The sequence below is a fragment of the Acinonyx jubatus genome, chromosome A1 (genome assembly GCF_027475565.1).
Source record: "Acinonyx jubatus isolate Ajub_Pintada_27869175 chromosome A1, VMU_Ajub_asm_v1.0, whole genome shotgun sequence".
NCBI classification, from domain to species: Eukaryota; Metazoa; Chordata; class Mammalia; order Carnivora; family Felidae; genus Acinonyx; species Acinonyx jubatus.
In genome coordinates, this window is record NC_069380.1 from 208,751,714 (window position 1) to 208,778,896 (window position 27,183).

The 27,183-nt window shown below is 42.6% G+C and overlaps 1 protein-coding gene across 7 annotated transcripts in view; it reads right to left on the reverse strand.

Moving 5' to 3' along the window:
- The window catches only part of RAI14 (retinoic acid induced 14), a 142,662-nt gene that overhangs the window by 23,654 nt on the left and 91,825 nt on the right, over window positions 1-27,183 (reverse strand). For 4 of the 7 annotated variants that reach the window (XM_053201636.1, XM_027075140.2, XM_015075530.3 and 1 more), the window contains 2 exons: window positions 12,296-12,384; window positions 2,595-2,659 (listed from right to left, as the gene is read on the reverse strand). In XM_053201636.1, coding sequence (XP_053057611.1) covers window positions 2,595-2,659; window positions 12,296-12,384 — 154 coding nt within the window. The remainder of the gene's footprint in view (window positions 1-2,594; window positions 2,660-12,295; window positions 12,385-27,183) is intronic. The other 3 variants (XM_053201638.1, XM_053201643.1, XM_053201640.1) reach the window with 1 other exon arrangement.

A 27,183-nucleotide genomic window follows, 5' to 3' on the forward strand; every position in this document is an offset into this window, starting at 1 on the left:
AGCTCTGCTCTCGCCTATATTCTCTATACGACTAGAGTGATCTTTTAAAACTGTGAATACCAGTCCTTCCTTAAAAGCCCTCCACAGTTCCATGCTGCGCTCAGAGGACTTACGGCCTGCCTGCCATGACACACAGGCCTGCACTCCATGGCCTTCTTTCTCCTCCACGCTCACTTGGCCCCAGGCTTTCTTTCCTCCCTGACCAGTGCCTTTCCTACCCAAGGCCCTCTGTACTTGCTCTTCTGTCTGCTTGGAATGCTTTCCCCTTGGCTCTTTTCAAAGTTCTCGGCTTAAATATCACCTCCTCCACGAGCCCTTCCCTGATCGTTCACCCCACACCCAGCTCTCTCAGTACTTGGTCAGTTTTCCTCTTGATGTGGTGCAATTTGTAACATGCATTTGGGGACTTGTTTACAAGATTGCAAGCTTCATCAGGATAAGGGATGCTCTGCTCGTGAAAATATACTCAATACCTGACACAGGGCACGGTGTCCAGGAGGCACTTGTTAAAAGTGGGGGGGGGGGGGAGGACTAGTGGGCTATCAGGGGAAGAGGAGAGTTCATTTGAATTTGAAGAATCTCACAAGGGTCTGTTTGTGCTCACTGCCTTGAGGAGGCAAACTTTAAAACGGTAGCCACTGGAGAAGAGAAGAATCTCCAGCAGACACATAGTAAGAGCAAAGGCCTAGAGAGCTCAGAGAAAGGATCCAGTGCAGAGAGTGAGGGAGGGCGGGAGGCAACAAGGGTCACATCACAGAGGGCAGAGGATGCCAAGACAGAAGTGAAGAACTGGCTGGAGAGGTCCAGGACCCAAGGAAAGCGACCCATTAGGAGGACATCAGAGCCTCAAGGTTTTAGGAGCGCCTGGGTGGCTCAGTAGGTTGAGCGACCGACTTTAGCTCAGGTCACGATCTCACGGTTTGTGAGTTCGAGCCTCGCGTTGGGCTCTGTGCTGACAGCTCAGAGCCTGGAGCCTGCTTCGGATTCTGTCTCCCTCTCTCTCTGCCCCTCCCCTGCTCATGTTCTGTCCCAGAAATAAATAAACATTAAAAAAAAAATTCAAAGCCTCAGGTTTTAACAACTATTCAGAAAGAAGAACAGCAAGTCTGCAAGTCAGAGGCAAGAACAGGCAATGTTAAGAGTGAAATGTCTGTCTGCCCTTCAGTGGTAAGAGGAATGGAGATCAAGTTACGACTTACCATGCTTTGGCCTAATTTTAGAATAGCACAAGGAAGTGTTTAAAGGCTTCAAAGATTCCAGAGAAAAACCAATCCATTTGCATAACCAGATATAAAATTACATTAGAGGCTAGAATATCTGGTCCTTGCCCATGAGGGTTTCCAGCCTGTCAAGTTCATTCTTCCTGAAAATCAGAGCCAGATGCAAAGCCTGGATAGCCAAGCCAGAATGAGAACAGAGATTTAAGATACAAATAAGTTAAAAAAAAAAAAATTAAGGCAAGACCAAGGGTATGGAGGCAGTGCACTTGGGTAAGTCCATGATTGTCATTTATTCAAGGTGCCGGGCCTCAGAGAAAGCAGGGAAGTTTTACTTTAATTGTTCTCAGAGGGGAGCCTCATAATAATAATAAAAATAATAATAATCACAGATGTTGATCTATTTTTCTTGAATTTCACTTCAAAGGCCTGTTAAGGTTTGCATTCCTGGCACTGGTGGCAGCTTGCGTCACATAACGCAAGACAAGAAGCTGTGTGACCAACAGAGCAGGACAAGTTGAAGAATGTGACCACATTTCTGCATTAGAATCGCAGAGCCAAATTAAAGCAAGATGCTGGGTCCCACACAGTGCCTGTGAAGGCTGAGACAACAGCTCAACAGAAGAGATAGCACTCCAAACACATATTTTATGGCTCTGTGCTGTTCCTGAAAACAACCAGCTTGCACGCTGACTGGCAATGGCTGGATGTTACAGTATGGGCTGCTACTGGGCTTTCATTAAATATTCATCTTTCAAGATTTACAGATGTCGTCCCCCTAAGCGATCATTATAAACTGGCCAGGTTATCAAACCAGGGAGTTGGCTTCAAATTATAAAGGGGAATAAAACCAAGAACCTCGGCAAAAAACTAAGAACTAAAGGCACATTTAAAGTTACACACAAGGAAATAAAGGTTGAAATTTTGTTTCTCAAAAAGAGTTGTGTTCTACCAATTACTGAAAGAAAGGCTATTAGGATACTGGAGATCCTATATTGCAAGCATCTCCAATCGCAAGAAAAACAGTTTTTAAACTGATTATGTAAAGGGTACAAGTCTCTCAGAAAAGGACACAAGGAGCTGAATAAAGGCAAGAAAAAGGCTGGATCCCAGGAAGACACTCCAAATTCTGATGAGGATCTTCTTCCCTATCAGTGCAATTGCTATGGAAATAATCTTTTCCTTGGCTGTCATTTAAATTGTGATGCTTCTTAGGAAACCCAGGTTCTGGGATGGTATTTAAGGGAGTGTGTGTGTGTGTGTGTGTGTGTGTGTGCGCGCGCGCGCGTGTGTTATTCTTTCACAGATACAGTTATTCTTAAATTTAAAAGATGACATAATTTTAAAAATTTATAATTTTAAGTTGTTCCATTTTACCTGAAGGAGCTTCCTGATGCATTCGTGGTGGCTGTTCTTGGCTGCGAGGTGCAAGGCACTGTGTCCTAAATGGATTAAAAAAAATCTTGGAAAAAGAGGCCACACATTTTAAATCCCTTTCTTATCTCTGTGACAAAGACAACTATGAGGAAATAAACTGTTCTCCAACAAAGGCGGAATTGTTACTCTTGGTAAGGTCTCAGCTTCTTATCTGTAAAGTTCAGTGTGACAAACGAGCAGAGGACACAGAGCGTCCTGCCCACTGCATAATATTCAGGGTCTACTCCAAGTGCCCTTCTCTTGGGGTGCTATTAAACTCTGAGCTAAAAGCTGGCAGGTGACTCATGATACACAGCTCGGTTCTGCCTTCAGCGGTCCCCATGCATGCCAAACGTCCTGCATCCACCCCAGCCACACCAGGCTACGACTACCACAGGCCCAGGAACCCAGGAAAGGCCACCTGTACACCAGCTGAGAACATCTTAAACACCCATCACTTAAATCCCTAGTTTTGGCTTTTCATTTCCCTCTCCTCCAAATGTCCTCCAGCCCCTGCATGGAAACTACCTGGAGTTTTCAGATATTCAAAGTCCTTATGTGGAAGAAGGAAAAGAGTGGTAAAAACAATAATACACTACTAAAGTCGCATTTCTTTACGTTCCCTTCAGAGAATATGACCCTAACATAAAGCACTCTGATGTTTCAGCAGTCAGCTTTAGGAAATCCTAGTGCTGTACCCAACTCTCTCCACAGCCTAACGGGCCTAGAGAATTTCTAAGGAAGAGGGGCTTGGGGGCAGCTTCTGGGCAGAAGGTATGGCTACCAGCCCAGAAGGCTCCCATCTGAGGCCCCTCACCACCTCGCTGGACCCTGCGCTTAGCCTGGATTCTCTTCCTCCAGGATCACCACACAGCTTGCTCTCTTACCTCAGAGGCAACTGAAAGAGTGCCTTGTGAAGGAGGTCTGCCCTGACCTCCCCTTTTAAAATTCCCATTCCTCCGCCGCCCTTTTAATCTTCAATCCCTGCTTCATTCCTGCTCTTCATAGCACTGAGCACCTTCCCACACTCCTTTCCACCCCACCCCACTCGACACAATACTCACACACAACACACACACACACACACACACACACACACACACACACACACACACACACACAATTTATGGAGCTCATTTTTCTTTCCCCACTAGAATATGAACTCACTGAGGACAGGAAGTTCTGTCTCATTCCCTGCTGTGTCCTTAGTCCAGCACTGATGATGCATCATAGGCTCTTACTACACACTTGTTAATTTCAATTAGAGGGTATGCTCATTTCAAAGGTCTGGGGAGGAGGTTCAGGGGCAGAGGACCAAAGCTGCCCCTGCCAGCCAACCCAGAGTACATGGTAAACTCTTAAATCCTCCATTTCCCAAACTTTTCGGCGGAGATGTGCCAAATGTCATACCTGTAAACAACCCATACTTTGGGACATGCTTCAAGCATGGTTTCAGTCTCGGTGCTATTGACATTTTAAGCCATGAGTGTGTGTGTCTATGTGTGTATGTTGAGGGAAGGGGGGTTGTCCTATGCATTTTAGGTTATTAAGCTGTACCTCTGGCCTCTACCCTTTACATGTCCATTTGTGATGATCGGAAATGTCTCCAGACATTGCCAAATATCCCCTGGGGGCAATATCACCCCAGTTGAGAACCACTGGCTTACAGAAACAATTTCTTTCATATGGTGGTCCAGTCTCCAAATATCATTTCTCCTTTTTCAAATAGTCTTCAATCTGTAACATGGACTGGGAACCTTTAATTATTAGAGAATCATACAGCTAGGAAATACCATATTTAAAAATTAGAGGATTTTAGGATCACAGTAAGCTGCACAAAAGCATGTGTAAGGTCAAAAGATCAGATTCCTTCTTTTCTGAGACCAGCTGCACTGAAGGATTTTAAGGGTATGCATGAGGGGGGGTTGTTTAGGTGAAGCAGAACACAGAGGCAGGGACCCCTCCCAAACGGATGAGGATGAGGAAGGTCGGAACTAAGGCCCTTGGAAGTAGGAAGACAAATATCTTCTCTTCTCCTTCCTCCTTTAACTTCCTGAGACCCTCCTCTTTCCAGGATGTATAATGCATAATAGTATCAGTTCGGTTACAGGATGCATTAAATAGGCTTTGGTGCGCTAGCCCGGCCCCCAGTGTTTCTAAGGACAAACACGTTTTCAGTTTTAAACAAATGCCTTGCAGATGAACTTTTGGAAGCCATCCTGATTGTAAGTAGAAGACTGTTTATGTCATGTATACAGTGCATTAGCTTTTTGTCTCTGCTGTGGACAAAAGCTGTTCTACGTAAAGAGCACCCATTGGAAGAAGACACAATTCTCCAAAGACGAGATGGTAGGGAGATTTAAACAACCCAGCAGAAAATAAACAATAGGGTTTCATTTCATTCCAAGTGTTCTACTCATACCTGGAAGTAAGTGCCATGTTTCTAAAGAAACACAATTCTTTTATTCCCTGGCCCTGAGCTATGTTTTCCTGAACCAGGAGCACAACAGTATTTTCAATTAAAACATTCTCAAAACCCAAATAATGTGTCATGCCCTGGACATTACACCGAAGTGAGATGTCTCTTACTGTTAATGTTAACACAAAATTCTCTTTCCAAAAGCAAAAATTTTCTGGAGAGAATACATTGTATTAGTGGCAGAATCTCAGTGTAATGAGACAGTGCATAAGTCTGGCCCCCATTCAGCTATGGATCTGTCTGGAATATCAGGAAACAATTCAAATAACATGGCAACCCTAATTCAAGTGCATTCCAGCAGAACTTTGCCTGTGAGTAAAAAGACCAGTGTTATTTATGTCAAGGGTTGTGGGCTATAACAGGTAGTGTAAGAAACCTATTGTTGAAAGGGAGTCTAGGGGCACCTGGGTGGCTCAGTCAGTTAGGCATCTGAGGTCGGCTCAGGTCATGATCTCATGGTTCATGAGTTAGAGCCCCTCGTGGGCTCCATGCTGACTGTGGGGAGCCTGCTTGGGATTCTGTCTCTGACCCTCTCCTACTCAAGTTTGCATGCGTGTGCTCTCTCTCGCTCAAAATAAATAAATAAACTATAAAAAAAAAACATTAGAAAAAGCTTTAAAAAAAAAAAAAGAAAGGGAGTCTAAAAAGGATGGCTCAGGGGTGCCTGGCTGGCTCAGTCAGTAGAGCATGTGACTCTTGATCTTGGCATCATGAGTTCAAGCCTTACTTGAGGTTACTTTAAAAAAATAAAAATAAAAAATAAAAAGGATGCCCAGACATTCTAGCCATGGAACACTTTCCCCCAAACTACCTCAGACAATAACCATTTATTCAATTCTTTAAGATCACTGGAGAAAATGGAGAAGAATTAGCTAATTTAATAGAGGAATTACTGATGTACTCTTCAAGTATATGTGAAAAAATCTGAAAACAAGTCAGAAGACACATACAGGGCTAATAAATACCAAAAGGTGAAGTCTGAAAAATTGCAGTTTTAGATCAAAATATAAAGACATTTAGAAAAATAAAGAGAATTAAATAATATTCAACTACATAAGATTTAAAACATTTTCTTAGAAATCAGAGTTTCAGAATGCTGACTATATTTAAACAATAGAAGTATAATTTGGTTCTTATTTACAATTTTAAACATATTTAAACACCATTATCCTTAGTAATCCTCATTTTCTTTTCATCAAATTTTCATCACTGAGGCACAAGTCTGTTTACCTTGTTATAACCCCAGGAGAAGACCCAAGAATGAAAGACGTATTAGTAACCACTACTGTAACTACTAAATAGTTATGGAATTACCCTTAGTCTCCCCAGTATATATGTGTATAGTGTTCTTTAAGGAATTAAAAGGCTTTTTTTGCATGTGTGTATATCACCTGAAATATTTTCACACCCACGTTATGCTGATCATTGCATATGGCTGACCCTTCTTACTGCCTATACATGAGTCAACAGCAAGTGCGAAACTCATACGATCGTTTTGTTTTTCTTTATCCCAAATGAAAATAGGAAATACGTTTTATTGGCTATAATTTACAGTTTAAATGACCCATTGTCAAAGTGTCTGAGTTTTAAGATGAATATTACCTTTCATATCTTTACATGGCATCAAATTCGAGTGGGATTAGGGGGCATAATAGAATGGAAGTCCACCTTGAAATCCAAACAAAAACTAAACCAGTCCTTGGAAACCCCAGAGAGAAAAGTCAGGGTTCTCAAGCATTCCGTTCTGAGGACTATGCATTATGATGTTTCCGTACCTCAGTTCTCGTTCTCCTAAGTCCCTCTTCTATGATAAAAGATGTTGTATTAGGAAGGTTAAGTGTGCAAAGGGATGAGAGAAAATTTAAAAAATGGGTGTGAAATACAAAGTGCACAGTCTCCTCCAATCTCTGTTTCTACTTGCTTCTACAGCAAAACCTTCAGCATTTTTAACTGGACAAATTGCTGCCCAGAGTTCCCAGCTTCCCGTAAGGCTCAGGGTGGCCACAGATCCCACTCTGTGCTGTGAGGTCTGAGTGTGTGTCACTCGTGGGCCATACTTGCCCTGCCCCTGGCTGCTGCTGAGATGCAGATCCCAGGGAAGCCATCTTGGGCTATTAGGACCACAGCAACACCCTGGATGGCGGAGTCTGAATCCCTCACGGTGTGGAGCCGAGCTGCCATACCAATTTGGGACTTTCAACTGACAGAAAATTCTATTTGTTGAAGCCACTCTTATTATGGTACCCTGTCACATTGCATCAAATGTATACACTCACTAATCAAGGGTGTGTGAAAGCCAATGCTTCGTAGAAGCATATTGGTAAAAACAGAAGATTCTTTGGTCTTCTTCAATCTTCCGTTAATGCTTCTGTTTAATCCCGTCTCATACTCCAGGGTGCTAAATGCAGGCACCACCACTCCCCACCCTCCAAAAAAAAAAAAAGCCTAGAAGTCAATTTTACTATTTGTCTGGGAGGAGTGTTTTCTAAAAAAGCAGCCAGAAATGCCAATTCTTACATCGGTGAGGAACAAGAGCAAACACAACAATGAAAGGATGTTAGACAAATAACGTAGGTCCAGTTCAGAGATGACACAGTGAGCTTAGAAGCCAACTTTCCCATGTGACCACTATATACTGGTATTGCCTGGCAAACAGGTGATTAAGGAAGGGGGAAAACCCCCAAAACCAAAAACCTGTTATGAGTTTCTACCAGTCTTTGGGCTTTCTTCTTCTGATTTGTACGAGAGCTGTTGGCTTGGTGATTGTAAAAAAAAATAATAATAATAATAATAGTAATAATAATAATAATAATAATAATAATAATAATAGGGGTGTCTGGGTGGCTCAGTCGGTTAAGGCCTGGACTTCAGCTCAGGTCATGATCTCACAGTTCGTGGGTTCAAGCCCCGCACTGGGCTGTGCTGACAGCTCAGAGCCTGGAGCCTGCTTCAGTTTCTGTGCCTCCCTCCCTCTGCCCCTCCCCCGCTCGTATTCTGTCTCTCTCTCAAAAGTAAACATTAAGAAAAATTAAAAAATAATAAATAAAGATGTGAAGCCTTTTCAAAAGCCTCATGTGTAAAAGATAATAAAGGTGATAAGGTGATGTGGGTAAAGTAGCAATAATCATGATAATCGAGGAGCCAAACGCAGCGAGCTCTCACCGTGCCCTGGGTGTGGAGATGCCCACACTGACCGTCTTGTGGAAGCCTCAAAGACCATAGAAAATGATGTGATTGTTGTCGTATTGAAACTATACCAAGGCGCTATCCTCTGACAGTGCTTTGCTCATAAGTTGCTTGTAAAGCAGCCATAAAAATTCTCTGGTCAGACTTCCAAATATTTCATAGGGAAAGATAGTTGTTAAAAAATAGATGCTAAAAACGCTCTGCTTTTATAACTTAAATCTAGTCCCCAGTTTAAAAAGTGGGAAATTATACCGATTTGACCATCCTATATGCTTGGTGGATACAACTAATAAAAAGGGTCAGTGTGTATTTTGAAAGCAGGCTTTGTTTTTGTTTTTCTGAAAATTCTACAGGGTAGTATGATTTATGGTCACAGATTTTTGTACCAGTTGTCAGTGATTTTTGAAGAGGACCGTTCCTCAGTAACAACGTGTCAATATTTAAGTAGGTTTATTGAAAAGACAACACCTCTAAGAGCTGAGCCATTTAATTCATCCCTTAACCACCATAAAAAATGTTTTGGACGAATGATGATCACATTAAGGTGAGGCATGGTGACTGATGGATTCTGCTCTGCTTTCTTGAGAGAAGAAGAAAGGGGTAGGTGATGTAGCAACAAGGACAGAAACATCGGCAGTAAAAGCCATCATATTTACCTTGTTTGTTATGATGGGAAAGAGTCTGAGAAGCACTGGTCTAGATAACACAATCAACATTTCCATGCACATTTTCCTTGAAGCCTCTTCCTTCGTTCCTACATTCTCTTTGTACGCTTTTAAGAAATCATGAGAAGTTGGCGCCTCATTCAGACAAAAGGAAACCAATCAGTCCAGAGACCACAGTGTACCCTCATTGCCGAAAATGTTAGCGGGGAGGGAAGTGACTGGTGGCTCTGAGACATTTTCAACTCATCGTACGTTTGGACAATGTTCTGGGCCCATAAGGTGCCATGGAGTCCACCAATTTATATATATACATACATATATATATTTTAAATGGAGGGGTGCCTGGGTGGTTCAGTCGGGTGAGTGGCCGACTTCAGTTCAGGTCATGATCTTGTGGTTCAGGAGTTCAAACCCCACATCAGCTCTCTGCTGAGCATGGAGCCCACTTCAGATCCTCTGTCCCCCTCTCTCTGCCCTTCCCCTGCTATACTCTCCCTCTCAAAAGTAAATAAACATTAAAAAAGAACAGATGGGGGTGCCTGGGTGGCTTAGTCGGTTGGGTGTCCGACTGCGGCTCAGGTCATGATCTCACAGCTCGTGGGTTCGACCCCAGCGTCGGGCTCTGTGCTGACAGCTCAGAGCCTGGAGCCTGCTTTGGATTCTGTCTCCCTCTCTCTCTGCCCCTCCCTGCTCACACTCCTTGTCTCTCTCTCTCTCTCTCTCAAAAATAAACATTAAAAAAAAAAAAAAAAAAAAGGATGGACTGTGGCAGTTCCCACTGCCAGGCGCAGAGAAGCAGGCTGGAGTAATTTGCAGTGTCCCCTCCTCGTCTCAGTCGGCTAGCAAGTTGGCACCACACTAGGGTGTCCGGGCCTCAAGGCCCGACACTTTACCAGGCTCTGGTGTCAGGAGTTAGGGCTCTGGTAGGAAACACAGACTCTCCCCAATGTGTCATATGGCACAAAAATCTTAAGAGCTTTAAGTGTTAGAAATGATACTGGTGGACTTAAAAAAAAAAACAAAAAGACAAGCATGTAGAGTTTATTATATAATGTGATCTCAACTATGTAAAAATGTGCCAGGAAAAATTTGGAAGGAAATATAGCAAAAGAGTAAAACTTCTCTTGTTAGGAGTAGAGGCACCGGTTAACTTCTTTGTAGTTTTCTGTGTTTCCCTAATTTTCTACGACAAGCATTAGAGAAACATATTTTTCCCTATGACAAAAACCTAGAGGGGAAGAGATATTTGGTTACGCTAGAAATAATGACACTCCTGGCTGATCTATTTCTTAACATCAAATACAATGAAACGAATCTGTACTATAGTTCCAATTTATTTACTTTAAGCTAATTCCTTTAGATTAGGATTTTCTTAGAGAGGAAACCCCATCTACCGAAGAAAACATATTTCTCATCAAGGGTACTTTACCTAATCATACTGCCCTTGTGTGTGTGTGGCATGACTTTTAAGGTAATAACAATAAACAAACAGGGGCGCCTGGGTGGCTCAGTCAGTTAAGCATCTGACTTCAGTTCAGGTCACGATCTAACGGTTTGTCAGTTTGAGCCATGCATCGGGCTCTGAGGTGACAGCTCAGATTCTGTCTGTGTCTCTCTCTACCCCTCCCCAACTCGTGTTTCTCTCTCAAATATAAATATTTTTTAAAAATTAAAAAAAACAATAAACAAACAAAATAACTAGATTTTGGAATTAAAGATCACTTTAACTAGTGCAACATAAATTAGTATTTCCTCTAAGATAGTCACTTAAGGAAACCATTCATTCTTCCACTGGTTTTGCCATTTCTCACAGTATTTTTTTTGGAACTTTCTGTGGTACTGCTCAGAAAAATCATTCCGTTACTTTAATCACTCCCTATTTTTGACAAAAATGGTCTCACCAGTTTGATACCTCATTTACCTGACTTGACTTCAAGTGGCTTTTGGCCTGTCCTAAAAAAACAAATCTATTGTCAAAGGATAAAATTCCCCTAACACTGAGATTAAAAAAAAACAATAGTAATAATAATGCCACAGATTTTTTGAAAATAATTCTGAAACAAAGTGTTCCAACCATATTTTGAGTAATAAGAGCACTCTCACAATACCTGACTAACCTCCCCCCTCCAAGAAGACTACTCTCAGGTGGCCAGGGTACTGGGGGGAATAAAAGGGATCCATTATGAATTAATGCGTGGCCTAGACAAAGACTATGAAAATAGACTGATTTCATATTCCAGTAAAAACTAACAAAACCCTGTTAGAAGGCATAGATTTTTAAGTACAACAGAGAAATGAAAAGCCATCAGTAGTTGCTTTGATCCTTTGGTAAGACCGGCAGGGGCAGAACCCTGGGCTGGAGATCCTGTGGGCTCCTTCCTGTAGAACAATGTTCACAAAAGATAGGACTACACTTTCTCTCCATTTGCTTTGTTCATCATTTATCAACACTGGCTTCACATTAGAATTACTTAATAAAAATACCGGTCGCTGGCAACCTTCAGACAATGGAATCTGAATCTCAGAGGATAGAGCATGGGTATATATGTGTGTGGGTTGTGTGTGTGTGTGTGTGTGTGTGTGTGTGTGTGTGTGTGTGTATGTGCTCTTTGTTCTTTTCTTTCTTCTTTTTTCTCTCCCAGCCTTACCTTTCCCCAGTTCCTAGGTGACTCAGATGCACTAAAGCACAGTAAGGGGTGAGAACCACGGGCAGCTGGTCCAGACAAGGATCACAGCTTCTCTCACACAGCACATCTCAGTTAGCTAACAAAATGAGCTCCTGAACAACTTGTTGCATTGGGGCGTCTGGGTGGATCAGTTGGTTAAGCATCTGACTCTTGATTTTGGCTTGGGTCATGATCTCATGAGTTTGTCAGGATTAGCCCCGCATCAGGCTCTGTGCTATTAGCTATTAGTGCAGAGCCTGCTTGGGATTCTCTCTCTCCCTCTCTGTCTCTGCTCCTCTCCCAACTCACATGTGTGCTCTCTCTAAAATAAACATTAAAAAAAAAACAACACCACAATTCACCGCATTTATCATCTCAAGCTATGATGCATAAAAACAAAAATACTGCTTGGTCCATTCATGTAACCTTAAAAATAATATTTTAAAATGGAGGATAAGAAGCATACAGTTTCTAGTTGAGCACATATAAGAGGAAAATACTTGGCACAAATGATGAAACCATGTCAGAACCTAGTCATTAGAGGTGATTCTATGTTCTTCTTTCGGCGTGTCTGTAGATCGGAAATTCCCCACAATGAATATGTCTCATCTTTGTGATACCTACTCTTGTGCTGGCCTGTTCACTTAAGAGATAAAGACCACGTACCGGCAGTATCTTGGGCAGTCACATCCACGCCATGTGTAACCATGACCCTGAGGCATTCCACATGCCCTTTTGTAGCAGCAAGATGAAAGCTGGAAAAGAGGTAAACACAATTGCCTTAAGATTTCCACTCTTTGGAGTTCATCTCCAACAATGTTTTGTTTTGCCTCCTCATGTACATTTTCTCTCACCCGAGCTCCACAACCACCTAGGGAGTAGGTATTATTATCAATCTCATTTTAAAGATGAAGAAACTGAGGCTCAAAGTGGTCTGATAATTCGCTCATTGATACTTTTTATTAAGTAATAGAGCAGGACCTAGATCTTAGGTTTTCCAACCTAAAGACCAGGCTTGGGGTCTTTATGGGGTGCCTGGGTGGCTCAGTTGGTTGAGAGTCCGATTCTTGGTTTTGGCTCTGGTCATGATCCCTGGGTCATGGGACTAAGCCTTTGCATTGGGCTCTGTGCTGAGCATGGAGCCTGCTTGAGGGTCTGTCTCTCTCTCTCTCCCCCTTTGTGCTGTCTCTAAAATAATAATAAAAAAAGATTCAACTACATTATTTATTTGTCTCTTTAAGAAACAAGAGAGCTCAAACTAGATTCAATTCCTAAATAGTAAGTAATTTTTCAACTTTTTTTCTGTTGTCTAGTGCTTTCAGCAAAGCCATTATTTTCAAGTAATACTCTATATAAAGAGACACTTGTCTGAGTCAAACAATGGCCAAAGTTCTTGGACAACATTAATGTCAAATCCATTGTTGTGCTGTAGCTGAATAACAGCAGTTGGGCACAACTTTTGTTAGTGGCTAATGTGTGCCAACCATCTTACTACCCACTTGCATACATCGTCTCTTTTCAATCTTATAACAGCCTTTGAGATGAGTCCTATCACTATCTCCACTATATGGCAGGTGTCTATGCCCAGGCAGGTGCAAACAACATGAAGGAAAGCCCACAATTAGGCTCCGGTATTCAATGACACTTGGCCGTAACAACCATGCTCGGCATGTATAGACTTGCCATTAAATGAAGGGATAACATCCAAATGCCATACCAATCATCCTTTGCAGATCCCAAGGGTGAAGGGCACTTCTACAGGCAGAAGCAAAGCATAATTCCACTGGGCATTCAGGCCCAGAGGCTGAGAAGGCCAAGAACCTTGGGAAGGGCTCCTTCCTATGGAGAGAGGTTAATGAGCCTTCCATTGCTTCTCCTGCCCCAGTTCTGTTTTGGGGAGTTACTTTCTCAGCTTACTTGCCATGCAGCATCTTACCTGTCAGTGAACAACCAGGTTGTATTTTTTCACAGGAAAGAACCTATAACTGGGGCCCAGGGTCACACCCAAATAGCAAATCCAAGAGCTACACAATTAAAACCCAAGTCATCTTGACCACACACCTCTTCTCTGAAGGATGAGGCTCAGTGAATGTGGACAGATCAGCAAATGTGGACACTTCAGTTTTGATTGCAAATCAGCCATACTTTACCCGCGTACCTTTAGTAAGTCAATTTAACCTCTCTGAACCTACATTTCCTTCACTGTAAAGTACGAGGATTGAGTCAGATGATATCTGATGTTTCCTCCAGCTCTGACAACATTCTATTATTTTAGCTTAATTGGCTCTAATCACACCAACTACTTCTGCCCCTGTGCAGCAATTTACGTGTAATGTTTCCTTACAGCCAAATCTACTTTGTAGGTGTTTTCACATTACAGTCAAACCTGGATCATGTGGAGTGACTTGGGAATGTGGTAACTTGTTTAAATGGAATTCCTGATTAAATACAACTCAACAAGGACCGAAAGAACCTCCCTAAAAGGCAGTACCGTAGTTCTGCTCTCAGCATTGTTGGGCACACTGAATTTACATTATGTAAACTTCGCCTTTAAGCTGTGAATGGTTTATTTTAACTGATCTTGTTGGAATGTCTCTAAAACTTTTTCAGCATTAGGAACAGTGTATGTCACATAATTTAATTGCCCTTGAAGACATGAAGTCACCACTAAGAGCCTCAATTATCGATCTCTGCTTTCAAGCTATTAATCTAAACGCCCCAGATTATTAAGACCTAATATTCATTAATATTTATCTTCTTTTCTTAATGTTTGTGTGTCTGCTTCTAAGATGTCTACTCTGCCATCAACTATGACCAGGGAAGAACTAAATCAAAACTATCTGAACAAGAAGACAGCCATATCCTATGTTTAAGATAAAAGTACAGGGATAAGTAATTAATGCATGCACGCACGCACGCGCACACACACACACACACACAAACATACACATGTGTAGATTATATAACTTTCGATTGAAGTATAACATATGAAAAGAAAACTTCACAATTGTATGGGATGTTAAATTTTCATAAATGGAACATGCCCATTTTATTTTCATACAAGGAAACAGAACCTGGTCAGAGACCCAAAAGCTCTCCTCGCATCTCCTGTTGGTACCTCAGAAAGCTCTCCACGTGTCCCTTCTAGTTATAACCTCCCACCTCCCACCGCCTGTGTTTTTTATATTTTTTCTACTCTGAGGCTTCTCGGAGTTTCTCTGGATTGCACACTATAGTTATCAGGGGTTGAAATTGCAGACACGTGTGACAAGGATGCATTACTGCAAGCTACTACTGTACAATGATAGGTGGAATCTAATGAATGCAACATGCTATTCTCTGGATGACTTGGGAGCTGTAGGGTTTCAGGATCATTATTTGGAAGGTTAATAATTGTAACAAGGCAGGAGAAGTGACGTGTTAGGCAGGTGGGTTCAAAATGCAATCCTAGGATAGAAACTTTTTTGGACATTTCTGTTTTTTAAAACAAAAGCCCTTATATCAACCAAAATCAACACATGATTGATCGCTGTAACACATTTTATTGAGGGATCCAGTTAATGATGGTGTCACTGCATATGCTTTAATAAATTGTGTGTGTGTGTGTGTGTGTGTGTGTGTGTGTGTGTGTGTGTATGAGGCTTTGTTTCACCCTGTCTCTCTCATTACAGTTTAGATCAGGGGGTGATTTTTCTCCCTTCTATTCTAGGAACTCTCCAACTAATTCTCCTGCAGAATATTGTGTCCTACGGAGAAAACAGAATAATAAGAGTCTTTTCACAATTCATAATTTTATCCTCATGTATTTCACCTAAACTTTAAGCACTCACCTGTCTTATAAATAAAATCAACAAAGTACAAATAACTAGAAATGGCTGCTTATATAGATAGCTGCTTATATAAGATATTCATGCTTGTAATTTTACACTGCATAATCTCATGTTTTGAGCTAGTAAAATCATTCTTAATTGATGTGATTCAATTAAATATATCAAGATTTCAAGATGTTTCTCAAAGAAAGGGGATAAAAGCATGAAAAGCCGAAAAAGGAAGAGTTGACCATTTTAGCCCGAAGTTTCTAATTCGTTTTTCCAGACAGACAAGGAGCTCCACTATGTATCATTATTCTGAGTAGGCACTTCCAGGAAACGAGAGCAAAGCGAAGAAACATGACACGTAAGTTTGTTCGCAGGGAATAATTACTAATGCTGTGCATCATCTGTTTGCCCCTCCAGATTTACCCTCCACCTTTATCCCCTGGGTCAGTGGCCCAGGAAGCAGATCTCTTATGGACTGCATCCAATGGGCTGCCTTGTCCTTTGGCTTCTAGTTGGGTTCAACAAATGGGAGGCACTTACAAGAGACAGGAAGATGAGAAGAAAGAGTTCGGGGCATTATCCCCTCTACTCTCTCCCTGCCAGACCACACACTGGCAGTCACGGCCCTCCTCTACTTCCTCCATGAAGTTCACAGTTCTGGGGGCTGGTTCTCCTAAAGCTACAGTTGCAGCTCTGTCTGGGTTTTGGTAACTGCTCTCTCTCCAGGTCCCTGCAGGTTGGGGGGCGGGGGGCACGAGGATGTTGAAATAGATCCCACTGCTATTGGCCCAGGGCTGCTTTCCCAACTCTGCTGGTTTAAATCTGACCACGATTTTGTAAATAGTTCCTTTCTTAGAGGGTAATCAATTATCCTGTCAGAGGGTGCTGTTTCCTACTGGGACCTTGAATGTTGGGTATTCTGTGTGTGATCATCCACAGGACGAACTGTTAGGTTCCTCTGGATATTATTTGATTAAATATTTATACAGGCAAATTCAGGCTTTTAAAAAAATGTTTCACCTCACATGTAATTTTATTTTGGGGCATTTGGGCTAAAATGCTTTGAGAGGAGAATGTGCCAAATCACTTAACTTACACAGAATATGATTTGGGGCTTCCAATATAATGTTAGGCCAGAGTAGGAATTAGTTTAAAAGGTACAAGAATACACCTCTCAAAGGATCAGAAAAACAACGGACTTAAATGCGAGCCACACGCAGTCTAGAATAAGTCACAATGCAATAAAGAAATGCTAAAATTCAGATTTTAAACTGGATTTGGTCTTGAAAGAATAACCAATACCCTATGCATAACATATGTGAGCACATACAGTTGTACCTGCTACAACTGTGTTCTCAAATTGGGAAAGCCTTCCAAAGTTTCTATGTGCACATCCTGTGGAATAACAAGGTTCTTGGTAGTGAACTGGAAGTAAAAGAAGGTCTAGTAAAATCTTCAATAGCACATGCTATATTCTACACTCTCTCTGTATATATAGTATATTGGACAGTACTCTATACAATCAATATCTACTAACTATATATACCACTCTTTAATGCACTATAAAAAAAGTCTGTGGGCTAGATTTAGAAAGAGAAAATATAAAATAACCATCAAGACACGTATTTTGTTATCTACTGACCACTCTGATTAACTCCTTAAAATAACCTATTTTTTATCTATTAATGTGTCATTGCCATAGAATTTTAGTCCGAAAATCACTTTACTACCTAACTTGGGACAAAGGATCTATAACCCGAGTATGCTAAACCAAACCACATAAAAGAAAACCAAAATGGTCAGTGTATTGATTTAGCTTTCTTTCTTTTTTAATTTTTAACTTCTATTTATTTATATTTAAGTAACCTCTACACCCAACACGGGGCTTGCACTCACACCTTCAAGATCAAGAGTTACATGCCATCAGATACCCCTAGCTTTGTCTTGTTTTTATGCAAGCTGTACAAATGCAGAAGAAATAAGGCACAAACCAGACAATGACATGACTGTCAACAACTCCCCAACAACCCATCTCCTTGACATAAATGGTAGCACTAAGATCTGGTTATCTTACACTTGAACTACAACCAACAAGAGACGTGTCATTTTGCTAACTGTCCTCAGAGAGAAAGCTGCTGGAAGATAAAGTGCATCTTCTTTCTCTCACTGCCCCCTCCCTGTACCTAGAAAAAAACCTCTTAATCAGGAGTAGAGTAAATGCCATTGTACAGAAGGGCAAGATAGGAAAATTGCATCGGTGTTGCTGTGGTGGTGGTGTATTTAACTTGGACAACCCGTCATTTTAGTTTTAGCTTCAGAAAATCTGGCCCTTATTCCTCAAAGCCATGATTTTGAAAATTAAAACTTCTAACATTACAGCTTTATTAAAACTTGGAGGAAGGACATGTATAGATGTAATCAGATGAGAAAGTTTAACAGGAAATATGATATTGGGGAGGTAAGGCATGTAATTATTTAAGGGCTCAGACTAACTGGGTTTCAATCTGTGCTTTGTCACTTATTGGCGTGTGATCTCAGGCAAGGTCTTGGTATCTCGGTTTCCACATCTGTAAAAGGGGCTTTGAGGAGTAAACGACTTCTACATAAAAGCACTTAGCAAAATGTGAGGCGCATAGTAAATACCGCCCTCCCCCCCCCCCACCACCACCAAAAAAGAAAAAAAACACCAACTGTTACAGCCTCACCAACACAAGGTAAGTCAGAGAGTCCAGGTCATGTTGCTTAATAAAATGATTTGTTTCAACGTTCAGAAAAGACAGGCTAATAGAGGTTAAATTAGAACCACCACTGCTTAAGAAATGAAAAAGGAAAGGGAAAGAATAAAACCTATGTGCATCTCTCCTGAATGGAAACTCTAGGGAACAAAGTTGTAGGCAGCCACAGACGACAAAAAAGCCATCCAAGACCAGCTTTGTCCGAAGCTTGCACTTGAGCTGCTAACATTCTGGCACCTTTGACGGAAGTGATAATCCTCAAAGCAGGATTTGGCAGCAGCGAATCATTAGCATTTAGTCTCTGAATGTGAACAAGAAGCACAGCCAACTTTTAATAAGAGACTCCAGTGAAAAGTTGGGTTCGGTCAGGTGGAAAAACATGATTAGTCATTGGCAGAATCTGGATTTGTAAATGACAGTGAGTAGGTTTCTTTTCTTATGCAGTGACTGATAAGTGTAGCCATCCTCGGTGGTGGCAGGCCAGGTGACTGGTGGGTTGGGGACCACCCCGTCTGGATTGCAGGTGGGGTCCCAGGGGTTACTGCAGGCTTAGAGCGCAGATGGTGCCCCAGGCCAGCACACAAGTAATGAAGAGCATGGGTGGTGGCCTCCGATAGCCTGTGTGCTGGACGGCTGGTATAAGAAAACACCTCTAAAGGGAGTCTGCAGGTGTGGGTGAGAGGGGGTAGGCAAAGTAGTATAGGTTGGTTAACGCCACCCCCTCACCCCAAAACGTAGTCTTGACAATGTTATTCTAGGGCACTGGAGCTAACCCAAGTATGGGATAGTTTTCATATTTCTGCTAGAGCTAAATATACCAAATCATTCATACATTTGTATTACGATACCAGGGTATTTACATGCCAGCCACTATTCTAAGCACTGAGAAACACATGGTAAATAAAACAAAGCCCTCATGGATCTCGGCTTTTAGTGGGAAGTCTAAAGATAAACCAGTGGCTCTTAACTGGGGGAGATTTTGTCCCGCCCAGGGCACATTTGGCAACGTCTGGAGATATTTTTAATTATTCACGGGGTGGGGGTGGGGGTGGGCGGTGGTAAGATTCTACTGGCATCTAATGCGGAAAGGCCAGAGACGCTGCTAAAATCCTACAACGCACAGGACAGCCCCCTCCCTCCCCAAACAATTATCTAGTCCAAAATGTCAATAATGTCAATATGTCAAAATGTCAATAGTTGAGAAACTCTGATGAACCATTAAAAACAAATGTAGAATGCTAAAATTCTATTAAAACAAACACTGAGAAAACAACATGAGCAGATTTTAATGTTTTTATTGAGACAGAATTCACAGACCAAAAAATTCACCATTTTAGAATGTACAATTCAGTTGTTTTCAGTATATTGAAAGAGTTGTGCAACCAACATCATTATCTAATTCCAGAGCATTTTCACTGCCCTAAAAAATTCACATGTCAGTCAGCAGTCACTTCCTATTCCCATGTACCCCCAGCCCTTGGCAATCACTACTCTACTTTATGGCTCTATGGATTTGCCTATTCTAGATGTTTCACAAAGACAGAATCATGTAATATGTGGTCTTTTGTGCCTGGTTTCTTTCATTTGGCACGTTTTCAAGGTCCATCTGTATTGTAGCATCTATTGGTACTTCTTTCCTTCCTTAAGGCACCTGGGTGGCTCAGCTGGTTAAGGGTCTGACTCTTGATTTCGACTCAGGTCATGATCTCATGGTTCATGAGTTCGAGCCCCACGTTGGGGCTATCTATCAGTGCAGAGCCAGCATAGGATTTTCTCTCTCTCTCTCTGCTCCTTTCCTGCAAGTGAGCACTCTCTAAATAAATAAATAAATAAACAAACAAATAAATAAATAAATAAATGTAAAATTCCATTGTATGTATATATCACATTTTCTTTATCTATTTGTTGGTTATGGACATTTGGGTTGTTTCTACTTTTTGATTACTATGAACCATGCTACTAGAACATTCACCTAACAAGTGTTTGTGTGGATACCAGTTTTTAATCCTAGTGGGTATATACCTAGGAGTGGAATTGCTGGGCTAGTGGTAACCACGCTGAACTCTGGGGAGCTGCTAAGCTATTTTCTAAAGCGGCGGCACCATTTCACAATCCCAGCAACAACACACAAGGGCTCCAGTTGTTCTACGTTCTAGCCGAGACTTGTTATTGTTTGGCAAATTTTAATTTAAGAGATGAGAATTTAACTGCAACCTAAATTTTCCAGAGAAGAAACATTTAAGTCTTTCTTAATGAACCCTTTGAAGTAGTTATTCCAGTTAATTATCAGCTGAAATTTCCCCTTGGAGGAATATAAAAGAGTGAATGCAAAACAAATTCGGAGTATCCGCTGGCTTTGTCTTTGTGTGGACTTTTACTCATTAAAAAGTGTAGCCTTTCCTTTTAAAGATAAGAGAGGGCATTCAAGAGTCTATACGGCAGTGAATCTTCTGAGAGATTTGTTGACTTGATTCTCTCTTCAGATGGGTCAAGAATTCAGTGGAGGGAAGGGTATGAAAATCTTTTACCCACTCCTCTGATCCCTGGCCCAGTGACAGGGACAGGCGTCACTGCCCAGGGATACAGCAGGGTGGCTCTCTGGATCCCAGTGTAGCCGAAGTGACCGCTCTTCGAGAGCCTACATCTTGGTGACTCAGAGTACTTGGTGGCCCAGGAGCTCATTAGAAACGCAGGCTCCCAGTTCCCATCCCACGTCCACAGAACCCGAGGCTGTTTTACAAGTTTCCAGCTGAGCCACGTGCACATTCCAACTGCAGACACGCTGCTCTAAGTGGAGGACAAGTTGCAAAGCTCACACCATCATTTTTACCAAGGTGCCCATTGTTTCAAAGTTCTTTCGAAGACATGATTTCCCTGAGCCTTAAAAACAATCTCGTGGATATGTTCCACAAAAAAGGAATCGATGCTGTTTTAAGTTTCATCATAATAGGAAATGTTTAACTCTGCTTATAAAACTCAGCTGGGCCCGTCCGCAGAGAACTGAAAGGCACAAACAGAACAGCCTGAAGATTTACATAATACTACTTTGATCCCTTTGCTGCTTATTGATATTAGGAATTTCTCTGCTTTTGTCACTTGGAAAGTTCCCAAGGTTTCTGTGCTTAAGAGTTTTGTGGCTCCCAATGTGTCTTTCTCTCTCCCTCGGGCACCCCTGCCTTCCACAATGCATTATGGTTTTTACTCATTACATTCCCCCAACCAGCCTGTGGGAGGGTAACTATTATCATCCCCATTTTCCAGAAAAGGAAGGAAACTAAGGCATAGAGAAGTTTAGTAACTTGGCCAAATTCCCAGAACGAACAAGGCGGGGAGGCTGGATTCTAACCGGGGCACTCTGCCTCAGAACTGGCCCTTTATCACCATGCTGAGAAATTCCACTATTTTGTTAAATCACTTGCAAACTGTGAAGCACTATATAACTTACTGGCTGTGCTGCTCTTTAAAAAATAGCGCTTAAACTAAAAAATGGAAGTATTTGGCCAAAAACGCAAATACAGGTTTCTCACTGGGGCAGACTAGGGTTGCTGGTACTCTCCAGTGGCTAGGAAAGGCTGGAATATTTCTCAGGGCTCTTAACCCGAAGGGGATTTGAGTGTTGCTGTTCAGAAGCCTGTGAGTGATGGCCTGGAAAGTTCCTTCTATCTTTGAGAGTAATAACAATTCTTCTGGTTTCTGACTACCTGCTGAAACATATATTTGGAGGAAATACAAACTCACAAGGTTCCTTTTAGAAGACCTTGATTTTTTTCAGCATATTCATTCATAGAGAATTTCTCTCAAACCAAACTGCTGCCCTTCTCCACTGCCCCAGGTCCCAATCCCAAAAGGGCTGGCAGGGTGAGGTCAAGAATGCAACAGGCTGGCCACCTCACCAGACCTCCAGTTCCTTCCAATGCCTCTGCAACCAATTTTCACTCTCCAAATCAAGCAAACCACCATGCCTAACAAAGAAATGACCACATACCAAACTCTACCGGTACTAGCCACACCCAGAGTCCCAGAATCCCAGAGTCTTAGAAGGTTCCAGAAGGTTCCAGAAGGTTCTGGGATGAGGGCTGATCTACCATCCTCATTTCACAGATGAAGAAACTGAGGCTCAGAGGTTAGGAAAAGTGTAAAAGAGCAGGACTTGAATTCTGACTCTAAGAGCAGTTTGTCCCTCATAAATCCATATCTCCTCCTTTCCTTCTAAACCCCTTTATTTCCCAGAGAGGGGTCACTATGGTCAGTGAGGTTCAGAAATACTTCATGAAAATAACTAGCTGTCCATAATCCCTTGAGAGCTTCAGCATCTCCCAAACACCAAAACTCGCCTATCCTTTAATTGCATTCTTTTGGTAAGGCCTATTTCTGGAGGGGGAAAGAAGGATACTAAACCATATTAAAATAAATCAAGGAAACTAAGTATTCAGAATTAGGGTTCCATCCAAAGTCCTTCCAATGGCCCACCAGGCTTTACGTGAGTATGTCTGGCTTCCATTTTGACCTCACCTGTAGCTCTCTCTCCATTCACTGGGCACATCGGGCATCCTCCTACCTCAAGGCCTTTGCCTTGCTGTTTCCTCCACCAGGACAATAGTTCCAGAAAAGTGCAAGGCTCAACCCCTCATTCTATCCAGGAATCTGCTTCAAAGAAGGGGTCTTCTCAGAAAGGCTTTCCTTTTCCAAGTTTATTCAAAGAGGCCTCTGGTCTCTTGTTTCTCTTCAACACACCTGATGTTATATTAAAGAAGCAGGTGCTGAGGGCACCTGGGTGGCTCAGTCAGTTAAGCATCTGACATTAGCTCAGGTCATGATCTCATGATTCACGAGTTCAAGCCCCGCATCTGGCTCTGTGCTGACAACTCAGAGCCTGGAGCTTGCTTTGGGTTCTGTGTCTCCCTCTCTCTCTACCTCTTCCCCACTCATTCTCTCTCTCTCTCTCTCAAAAATAAATACAACATTCAAAAAAATTAAAAAAAAAAAAGAAGCAGGTGCCGTCTGTCCCAGTTGACTGTACTTTCTAAAAGGCGAGAAACCTGGTCTCTCCTGGCACACAGATGTGATTGTTTTGATAATGCAAATCTGTAGTTTTGAATTTGCTTTTTTACTCTTGAAGTCTCTGAGTTGCCTTAAACTAAGGCACACACATAAACCAGCATAACTGTGTTTTTCTCAGATTGTAAGTTCTTAAAACTTATGTTAACAGAAGACTTCATTTTTTTTTTGTTTCCCAACATCGCACTGTACAGCCATTCTCAAAGCCTGGTCCCTAGAACAGCAGCAGCAGCAGCAGCAGCACCCAGAAGCCTGTTAGAAATACAGATTCTTAGGATCCTGTCCAGACTCTGTGGTGGAGTCAGCAGTAGGTTTCAACAACCCTCTCCCAGCTGATTCTGATACATATTCAATTTTTAGGACATTTGCACGGTAGGAAGAAGTTTGTTGTGCCATACTGGGGATGGCAGAGTTGAGACCCAAACCGAAGAATAATGACTGAAATTCATTAGCCTCAGTTTCCTTATCTGGTCCATATGATCAAATGAGGCTTGGGTCACACTAGATATTACAAGGGAATAATCCTTAATCCCACAAGCTCTGGATTCCCATTTCAGATTGTAAACTGAGGGTTAGGAAGGCAGTACTATCTAATAGCTTCTAGTCATACAAGCCTTGAAAAATGGAATTCCACTCTATCCCAGGGGTCAACTTGATGGGCCCAGAGAGAAAGTCCTGCAGGCGGAGAAGTGGTGTGGCTGTGTGGCTCAGCCATTTCAGAGCCAGCTACGGCAGGGACTCTGATCACCGCTTCTGATAGGAGCTGATTTGGCAGAATGTGTGAGAAGTGACTGTGCTGGTTGCCTTCTCTTGCTGAATGTTTCAGGCAGATGTAATAACAGGGGACTGGCATAAAGAAAATAAAGAGTGCAAAAATAGGATCCCTGTCCTGTAAGTGCCTACAATGTGCTAATGGAATCCGCAGCGTGGCTTCGGGGACAGAGCTCTCCTGGGGACATGGGGGAGGAAACAATGAGATGAAAGACCACACGCTCAGAGCTAAGAAACCCCGTGACATTTAAGCTGAGCATTGGCTCTCTGGCTTCAGGATTGTTTGGTTTCATAAATGTGGTCTGGAAATAGCACTTGGGCATTATGAAATCTCCATTAGGACAATGATTTGTCTCTTGTATTCATGATAGACTCCAGACTCTAGAACCTAGAGCCTAGAATGAGGGTGATTTGTACTAATTCCCAAAACTTTCTGATCCACACTTGCCACTCACAGATCACTCCAGGGTGACTGGGAGCATCACATAAGAAAAACCTATGGGAAACGGGCATGGTCTTCACAATGGGCTCAAGAAGGGCATATGGGTGGCTCAGTTGGTTGAGCATCCGACTTCGGCTCAGGTCATGGTCTTGCGGTCTGTGAGTTCGAGCCCCGTGTCAGGCTCTGTGCTGACAGCTGCAGCCTGGAGCTTGCTTTGGAGTCTGTGTCTCCCTCTCTCTCTGCCCCTCCCCTGCTCATGCTCTGTCTCTCTCTGTGTCAAAAATAAACATTAAAAAAAAAAAGTTTAAAATGGGTTCAAGAAGGGCATCTGGGTGGCTCAGTCGGTTAAGCGTCTGACTTAGGCTCAGGTGACGATCTCATGGTTCCTGGGTTTGAGCCCTGCATCGGACTCTGTGCTGACAACTCAGAGCCTGGAGTCTGCTTCGGATTCTGTGTCTTCCTCTCTCTCTATGCCTCTCCCCCATTCACACTTGGTCTCTCTAAAAAATAAACATTAAAAAATTTTCTCTACTTAAAATAAAATGGGTGAAAGAATGAACTGTTGGTTGAATGAATAGCCCATATAAAAGCCCCTAGCCCAGTGGTGGGGCATTCAATGTTAATATGACTAACAGCAACTCCTTTCTTACCAATTGGGAAGATTGGGCTCTAACTCTGATAGTCTAATTCAGGAATAAGATTAAGTACATAGGTAACCAGACCCATCAAATCCCCAGTGGTTTTAAGAGAGGCAATAACTAGAGCAAGCTCAGCCACTTTGGAAACCAGGAAAGGCTTCACAGAAGATACGGCGAACTGGACCTTGAATGGTACCAAAACTCGGCGGATGGGTGATGGTGGTAGAATTTTGGAAGGCATGAATTTCGGGGCCCCAAGTGAGAAAGCAGGAGCGTTTCCAAGGGACAGGTACATCCTAAGCGACCCTACATGCCTCAACCCTTAAGCTGCCTGATCGCTGTCGGCGTGAGAACCTCCAGCTCCAGGTGCTCTTGCTCATGGGGTGAGGATGGGTGGAGGTCACCGCAGGGGTCGAGATCCAGGCCCTGCTGCCCCTGCTCTGCTCTCTGTCACAGAGAACTGCATTTCCCAGGCTCTCCTGACCTCTGCACGCGGGGGCCCATCCAGCCAATGGAGGACATGGCCAGAGAACGGGAGGGAAGGGCACAGCCAGACTTGCTTCGACCCTGAGCAACGATGACCTATTTGAGTGTCTGAAGTCCTTCATTCTCGAAATACTTAACCTAGCTTTGAACAGCTTTAAAATGAAAAATCCTGTGATCCCACCAATATTTTATCAATATAGCTCTTTTTCTTCTTTTTAAAGATTTTATTTTGAAGCAATCTCTATATCCAATGTGGGGCTTGAACTCACAACCTTGAGATCAAGAGTCGCATGCTCCACCTTCTGGGCCAGCCAGGTGCCCCTATCAATGCAGCTCTTCATTTCCAAATCTATTCTCGTCAATTTGCACTACTGTGGCTTCAAGTCTTTTTTTTTCTTCTAAGTTTATTTTATTTATTGAGAGAGAGAGAGAGAATATCCCAAGCAGGCTCCCCACTGTCAGCACAGAGCCCGACCAGGGGCCTGATCTCACAAACCAAACCGTGAGATCATGACCTGAGCCAAAATCAAGAGTCAGATGCTTAACCAACTGAGCCACCCAGGTGCCCCTCGAGTGTTCCTTCTAAAGCACAATTTTTGCAATGAGGTCTGTTCAGCTTTAACATACAACACTGTTTCTCTTTAAAACCCCTGTGTATTATGTTACTTTAAGCCCAAATTTGCCATTTTATTTTGTGCACAGGCCTTATGGATACATATTCGTACATGTGTGTATGCTGGGAGAAAAATCACCTGGGGGCCCTGGGCCTTCCTCAGCCCATGTGGAACCTAGCACTGGGCAAAGCCTGTTGGGAAGTCATGGGCCAAGGAACCTGGAGTCTCACTGCAGTGTGTCTAAAACGGGAGTTCTCAGTTTGGCTAGCCATTCGAATTACCTGAGTGCTTTAAAAAAACGCTTACCCACACTACACCCCCCCCCAACTATAGAGAGGTGTCTGTGGGTGACACCAGCATTTTTCTAAGCTGTCCAGGTGACTGTAACGGGAGTCAAGTTAAGAACCACGGACCGAGTGTCAAGTGGGGTCCTGAACTGAAACCATAATAAGTTCTTGGACAAGGGAAGGAAACAGTAACTGTGGTGTCCTTGCATTTCTTTTCCATTCATGCTGTGACCAGGACCTATACTGTCTTCCTCGCCCCCCATCCCCACTCTCCTCCCAGTTCACTTTGCAAGGCCATCCCACATCACACCTCAGGCAGGAAGCATTTCTTGGCTACTCCAGTGATTCACCGTCTCCCTTCATCTTGAACCCCTTCCAGTTAGTATTTTGTAATCTAGCACTTAATTATTCTCCAGTGCTCTCACTGGTCTTTCTGCTAGATGCTATGCATTTTGTAGGCAAAGACCGTATTTCCTCCTCCTCCTGGATATGTTTACAAGAGTCTGGAACATTTTTAAATGTTTTATTATTTTTTTAATTTATTGAGAGAGAGAGAGAGAGAGAGAGCGAGCAGGAGGGGCTGAGAGAGAGGAAGAGAGAGAGAATCCCAAGCAGGCTCCACAATGTAAGCACAGAGCCTGATGTGGGGCTCGAACTCACAAACCATGAGATCGTGACCTGAGCCAAAGAGTCACACGCTTAACC